This window comes from Pollicipes pollicipes, unplaced genomic scaffold (assembly GCF_011947565.3).
Source record: "Pollicipes pollicipes isolate AB1234 unplaced genomic scaffold, Ppol_2.1 Scaffold_6052;HRSCAF=7182_pilon_pilon_pilon, whole genome shotgun sequence".
NCBI classification, from domain to species: Eukaryota; Metazoa; Arthropoda; class Thecostraca; order Pollicipedomorpha; family Pollicipedidae; genus Pollicipes; species Pollicipes pollicipes.
In genome coordinates this window covers 4,798,721-4,806,220 of record NW_023596805.1, presented here as the reverse complement: position 1 = coordinate 4,806,220, position 7,500 = coordinate 4,798,721, and the positions used below count along the sequence as shown (strand labels likewise).

At 50.5% G+C, this 7,500-nt stretch overlaps 1 protein-coding gene across 1 annotated transcript in view; it reads left to right on the top strand.

Annotated features, from left to right (window-relative positions):
- Positions 1-5,625, top strand: part of LOC119104188 (methanethiol oxidase) — a 16,301-nt gene extending 10,676 nt beyond the window's left edge. Inside the window, exons 4-8 of the mRNA XM_037227861.1 lie at positions 573-974; positions 1,543-1,730; positions 2,811-2,956; positions 3,240-3,362; positions 4,339-5,625. Of these exons, the coding sequence (XP_037083756.1) occupies positions 573-974; positions 1,543-1,730; positions 2,811-2,956; positions 3,240-3,362; positions 4,339-4,408 (929 nt within the window). The 3' untranslated portion in view covers positions 4,409-5,625. The remainder of the gene's footprint in view (positions 1-572; positions 975-1,542; positions 1,731-2,810; positions 2,957-3,239; positions 3,363-4,338) is intronic.
- The last annotated feature ends 1,875 nt before the right edge of the window (positions 5,626-7,500 follow it).

Here is a 7,500-nt window from a genome sequence, read left to right as displayed (position 1 = left end):
TAAGGATGTCACTTTCTAACATTGGCTGGTGGGCTCAATCACTAAGGTTGACCTAGCTTGCCCTCAAATTCTAATTTTTCCTGGATTTCAGCGACTTTGATTTTCAACCCTGACGTCAAAATAAACAAAAAATTGGTTCATTCCAAAATTATTTTGATGCTTGGGAATGGCTTAACTATTGAAGCCGATGTGATAGTAAAAATAATGATATATGATGACGGTGATATGGGATGGTGATATGTCAAGGACCCAGTGTGACAGCAGTTTAGACACTTACTGCATTTCATTGGCCCAGTATTTCCATTTTTGCTCAAGTGTATTGGGGGGGGGGGGGCTCAGAAGAGCATTGGGGGAATGAAATCAGCATAGGGGGGAAAGGGGCTCTGGCCTCCCGAAAATATACAAAGTAACCCCTCTGACCATAATTATGCCACAATGTCTGCTGTTGCTTCATACGATTTTTGCCCGGTTTCTGAACATAACTTATTTGTTTTCAACAATTTTTATTTTCCTACTTCATACACTGCTTATTACTTTCGTATTCTTTAAAACATCGTATGCATCATTCCCAGGCACGTGGCCCGCCGACAACCTATCCGTGCCGTTCAACTACGACTTCTGGTACCAGCCGTACTACAACGTCATGATCTCCACCGAGTGGGGCTCACCACGTGCCTTCGGTCGGGGTCTCAACCTCGACGACCTCGCCGCCGGCCGCTACGGCACCCACCTGAACATCTGGGACTGGACGTCCCGACGGCTGATGCAGAGGATCGACCTGGGCGCCGAGGGCGTGATGCCGCTCGAGATTCGGTTCCTGCACGACCCGAAGCAGGCGCAAGGGTTCGTCGGGTGCGCGTTGAATGCGGCCGTATACCGGTTCTACCTGGAGCCGAGCGGAAACTGGGCGGCGGAGAAAGTGATCACAATTCCACCGAAGAAGGTGGAGGGGTGGATCCTGGAGGATATGCCAGGTGGGTGTTTGGGGGTGTTTGGGATGTTTGAGGGTGTTCGGGAGTGTTTGGGGGTGTTTGGTGGTGTTTAGGGAGTGATTTCGGTGGTGATAGAGTAATTTTGAAGCGTTCTGTTCGAAAAGTAAGCTTTTACGGAGCACGTTGGAAGCACTTCGTCCGTAAAGTTGGCACTTGCGGCATGAGTTTTTACAGACACTTAAATAGGCACTTTCTGTAGCCCTGGTGCAAAAACCATCCGTCACTACTAAAACGTCCTCAAAATGCGATGAAGAGAGCTGCATATCGTGTGTTTTGAGCTGTGAAAGAGGAATTTTTGTGTGTTGCGGAACATTGCCGTTATTGGCTTTTTGCTGTTTCACCTTTGCTTCGAAATGCGTCAGTGTCACTATCAAAAACAAGACGGCGTCCAAACGCGTTGCAATATTGCCACAAAATGGCGTCTGCATCGCAAACACTACAACGCAGGAAGGCGTTGCACAATGCATCGTTAACAAGCTTCGACCCGCGCTGCTTGCTCATAACATCCCAACATCTGCATGTTTCTCGAGCCTCGTCGCCTGCTCGGCAGGCGTGATGACCGACATCCTGATCTCGCTGGACGACCGCTTCCTCTACTTCTCCAACTGGGTGCACGGCGACGTGCGGCAGTATGACATCTCCGACCCGCGCCGCCCGCGGCTGGTCGGCCAGATCTTCCTCGGCGGCAGCATCCTGGATGACGGCAAAGTCAAGGTTGTTCGGGACCAGGAGCTGACGGTAGGTGGTCGGTCGAGGTCACCGAGGGTCGGGAGCTGACGGTAGGTAGATTGACCTTCAGGACCAGGAGCTGACATGCAGTGCGATTGACGTTCGGAACCGGAAGCTGACATGCAGTGCGATTGACGTTCGGAACCGGAAGCTGACATGCAGTGCGATTGGCGCTCGGAACCGGAAGCTGACATGCAGTGCGATTGACGTTCGGAACCGGAAGCTGACATGCAGTGCGATTGACGTTCGGAACCGGAAGCTGACATGCAGTGCGATTGACGTTCAGAACCGGGAGCTGACATTCAGGGCAATTGAGAGTTGGTACCTGACGGCGGGTGGCCGGTCGATCTCGTCGATTACTGGGAGCCGACGTTAGTTGCTTAATGGAGCAATTTGATGTAGTGGGTTGAGTGTCATCAATGACCAGCATCGTGCGTGGGGAGCTTCTTGGCAAAGGCGGGTTCAAGATCTTTTGTGAGATGGGTTTTAGATATCGGGTTTCAGGAATCTGTGGACGGTGGTTTTAGGAGGGGTCCTTGGTTTGGGTGAGGCCATTGTTATGGAGGACCAGAATGTGACGGTAAATGTCAGGTGAGGTTATATGAAACCAGAATCTGACGATACATGGTGCGGGGTAATCCCTGTTGGAAGTGGGGTCATTGCTGTCGAGGATCAGTGTCTGTTGTTGTGTAGCTAGTCGGGGTCATCCAGAAACAGGGGTCGGCGTTAGCTGGTGAGCTCAAGGATACCCAGCATCAGGAACGGACGGCGTGTTGCAAGTTGGCCAGGCCCTTGAAGGGGATGGGTGAAGTGCCATGCCCGAGCTGAAGGCGGTGGTCAGGTGATGCTGTTGTTGATGGGCGTGGGATCTAGACCTTTGTGACTGGGCAGTAATGGTTAGTGGGACCAGGGCCGATATCATTCAGACTTTCATCAAGATAAAGTCGTGAATATTCAGGATTAAGCGTTGGTCGTGACAAGTCAGCTGCCCTATAACAACAAATGAGGGATTTCGGAGACTATCCGAGGCTTCGCCTGCTAGCGTGCCATGCGGTCTTGATGTGAACCGGCTGCTTCCTCCCACCACAGAAGCAGCCGTCGCCGGTGTACATCAAGGGACGGCGCATCGAGGGGGCGCCGCAAATGCTGCAGATGAGCCTGGACGGCAAGCGGCTGTACGTCACCGACTCGCTGTTCTCGCCATGGGACAAGCAGTTCTACCCCAGCATGGTCAGGTGCGCGACGCCCGAACGGGAGCAGCTCCAAGCAGGAACAGGGAGGGTACAGTGACAGTTGGAAACAACATGCAGTTCTAGTGCTAGTTTCGCTGTACAGGAGCAGTTCGAGAGAGTACATTTTCGGGTGAGTGATCAGGTGCAGGGTACAGAAACCGGCACAGGAGCGTTGCAAATTCAGGTTCTTGAAACGTGACGTGCATGAGGGGTCGCTTCTTCATGACCGTGACTTTGTATGCGATCTCTTCACCTCCCCCATCCCCCCCCCCCCCCCCCCCGGCAGGCGTGGCACAATGATGCTGCAGATTGACGTAGACACCGAGCGTGGAGGCCTGACCCTCAACAAGGACTTCTTGGTCGACTTCCACGACGAGCCAAACGGCCCCGTCCTGGCTCACGAAATGAGGTAATCGCCAGGGTACATGCTCGCTCGCTTTTGCCACGCTTGTGACACCTGGATCAGCGGAGACAACAAGTTGTTGACGGCAAGTAACGATCGTGATAGCTATTTGAACCGTAATGAATAAGGAAACGAAGCGCGGCAACGTTCGTGGTCGTAAGTGATGGGAGCACATCACATCTGCTGGATGCCGAAGTACTTACTGATACAAAGTATCAGTGAGTAAGTACGTTGTCGGGAAACACGCCACCTACCGTCGGATGCGGATCTCCCCACCTTGGCCGGACTAGGGAACTTCGTGTTCCCCATGCTATCTACTATAGAGAAGGCCTATTAAACATGTAAGACAGGGCAATCGAGCATCGGATGCCCCACGCGTAAAGCTGTATTATTGACTGCATCATAAAGCTGCTCATGAGTGTCTGGCATTATATTGGAAGCGACCTCTGACGGGTCGGATCGGATCAGAGGGGTAGGTTAGTCTTCAACTTTTACGAAGGTCAAAGTCCAAGGTAAATCCGTGCTGTTGCATGGAAAAGAACGCCAGTAAGAGAAACATCAATGCCCCATGTCACACGTCTCACCAATAACAGTTATCAATTACTGTCCATCTTACTGGACGGTTGCTATCACTTCACCAAACCAGCGGGGTTTGCTCCCCTTTGCTTAGCCTCCCCACGGTTGTCGCGCTGTTACCGCGCCAACGGCGAATAGATCAGACCCCCGGTCCATAGGATGATCTCCTAGAGATCGAAATCAAATTCGAAAAGCAAACCATCATCACGAACTCGATCTCCAGTGGGTGATTAAAACCGAATAAAATTTCTCTGTTGGCCAAGCCAACTTCTGGTTGGCTTGGTCTACGAATAACATGCAGTTAACGAAAACGTTTGCCCAGGGCCGTGGCGTCCAGTCAGCTCGGCTTATTTCTTCGATCATCTCTTATCATCTGATCTTCGATCAACGATCAATCTTTTCGCAGATATCCTGGTGGAGACTGCACGTCAGACATCTGGCTGGCACCTGAGGCCACCAAGGGCAGCAGCCTCTAAAGCCAGGCGCCTTGTTCGGATCTGGAGGTCGATCCAGATCCGTCTCGACTTGGGCGATACCACAGCGTCCATTTCCAGAACTGTCACGCTTGGGTCACGCCTGGAGGCGTGTACGGAGGAACCCAGTGGACCAGCTCGACGCGGGGCTTGTGTTGTGAGATTACGAGGAGATTAAGTGGGGATGAAGTGGAGGTTCAGCTGCACGAAAACGGACAGCTGCACGGAAGCGGACAGCTGTGCGGAGACAGATAGCTGTACGCTCTTGAAAATGTTGAACTTTGTGGTGGGGTGTGTTTTGAGCTGGAAAACGTCATTCCCGCATTGGTGAATGGGAAACTCATATGGCAAATGGAAGCTTTTTTAATGGTGCTTAGCGAGAATGGAAGCAAAGATTTGCAGACGACGTGGTCCATTTACTACAATGTACATCACAGACTTCAAGCGAATCTTTCACACTTTCTTGTTATCAAAAAGGGACGAAATGCGGGTAAACATGGTGCGCTAACGATGATCGACTCTTTGCTGTTATTAACGGTGTCGGGAATTTACAAGTTTTGCGAAAGACAGGATTCATAACCGTTAGTTCATACAAAACAAAAGACCGCATTCCGGCCGCTATTTACATTCAACGTTCACCGTCTGTATATATATATATATATATATATATATATATATATATATATATATATGTATGTATATATATACATGAGTCTGCTCACTGACAATGTGGCGATTTCACACCGTTTGCATTGGCGTCCAAAGTGGCGTCGTTTTGCAGAACGGGTGGGGCGGGGGCTGAGCAAGAATGATGGCTATAGTTGTCTCAGAAATACAGGAAAACGAGTGTCTTCTCGAATTCGGCGCACTTTTCCGTCACAGTTATGGAAAGTAGTGCTCCTTCAATTGAATAGGAGCCTGCGCCCCTGAGGAGCGTTCTCTGAACACTTCTCGAGGTGTAGGGTAAACTTTGTGAGGAACACTCCTCAGTGACTTTATGAACAGACAAGGGCACCATTTGGATGCTGCCCGGCAGTGGCAGTTAACACTCCTTGCGATTTTCGGGCGTCTCTTGCGATCCTACCACTTTCTGGTCGTTGGACATCCCCATGTAAAGTGTAAATGGGCATCCCCTACTCGCGAGATGGTTGAACAAGCTTTGCATTGGGAGGTGCGATTGAAAGAAGTAGTTCGTTGCGGATTTCCCCGCTGTCTAACTTCAAAGAATATCTTTTACCAACCAATCAGAGCAGTTATCGACTCTGTGAGTCGTTGCTTATGTTGCTATGATTGGTATACACCCTGGACGAATTATTTGTCGAGCTGATTATTTTCAGACTTAATGATCAGCGTATTTAGGTCGTAATGTGGATATTGTTGTGATTATCTCCCTCAGCACTGCGATGTATCTGCCTAATTCCAAACACCGTATGCAGGCGAAACATTTTCTGCAGAGGTTGATTGTTGGCCGGGGCATATGGTATATATATATATAAGCTGTTGGTCACTATGTACCAATACGCAGCCGGGGCGTTTCCATAGAGACGTACAAGATCTACGTCAGCATTCTGCCTTCGGCATTGTCTTGCAGCTGTAAAAAATACACGGGCTTCCAGCGGCTTATTTGGACGTTGCATTCGAGTACGGAGAATCCGCTACGAGCATGAGTGCTGTGATCATGCTCAGCCAGTTTGATGCAGGTTCAATGACCTAAAATGCAGGTGGCGTCAGCCTCTGAAGTCAAACACGCCAAATGTATGATTTTCGGGGGGGACCTCCACATTGCGGCCATGGCATGAAATGCGGGATACAATTTACTGTGATGGACACGGAACGCTAATGCTTTTATAATTAAAGGAAATGCCTGGGAAACCGTCAAGTTGCGAACGAGCCTCGTTCCTCGTGTTGTTGAAGTTAGACGCGCGTGCCTGTCAAGAGTGCGGCACCTACTGCATACGGCTAGCGCCACCTACAACTCATGCCAAGCCGTAGCGCCACCTGTGGGCGATCAACGTGTCCAAGGTGTATTGGACAAGGCAATCATTTTTCCTGTTTTTTTTTTTTGCGTTGCGGCGGCCCAGGGGTGCAGCCAAGGGGGAAACTTGGGGGTCCTCCTCCTCTCCATAGGGCTCAGTTTTTAGCTCTTCACCATAAATGGCTCCCCGCAGAAAATCCAAATCGGTGTGAGGCATACTCCCCGAACTCAACGCTCTCTCTTCACCTCCAAGAAAATCCTGGCTGCGGCCCTGCGTCAGGCCCAGCGTTTGATCCCGTCTTTCATATCCAACCAGCCTTGTATCGCGGCCTCCACAAGTGAGTGTGGGGCAGTGTTACAGGGCAAGGTTGCGAGAAGAGGGTGATGGGGTAAGACGAGCTCCGTGCGGTGTCAGTGTAAAAGCCGGTTCGTTTTCTTGGTGGGCGTAAATTTTTCATCGCGGGTCGTGGCTCTCATGCATGTGCGTGATGCATGCCAGGCTTTCAGCACTTACGCAATAATCCGTGTGAAATGACTGAAAGTTACGCAGTTTGAGCACAATGCGCATTCAGCCTTCGTACCTCGTGCTGCATGATTGCTTAAAGCAAAGCAGAGATGAGGCAAGCTTGCTTTTTTAATTCAACACGCAAGCAATGCGCGTCTTCGGGACACTGCACGAGGCAAACAACAACAAAACACATACATAGAATTCCACTCGAAATGGTACAGGTTTTTATCTCATGTCAAGGCTATTTCCGATGGCGTACGCTGTAAATACTCGCAAGGAGGAAAGAAGGAAGACGAGGAAGAAAGGAGGAGAAGAAAAAAGTAATTCGAAAATTAGCATAGCGGCGCAGTCCGGTTCGCGCGGTCTCTATGGCTGTGGTCAGACATGACACCACCGGTCAGGGGTCAGTCTGCGGGAGTGAAGTGAGGCCCGCCGTTCAATACACACTCTCTGAATTTATTCGGGGCGATTGTAACCGGGGGTCGCTCTATTTGTCGTATGTTTATTCGGGGCGATTGCAACCGGGGGTCGCTCTATTTGTCGTATGTTTATTCGGGGCGATTGTAACCGGGGGTCGCTCTATTTGTCGTATGTTTATTCGGGGCGATTGTA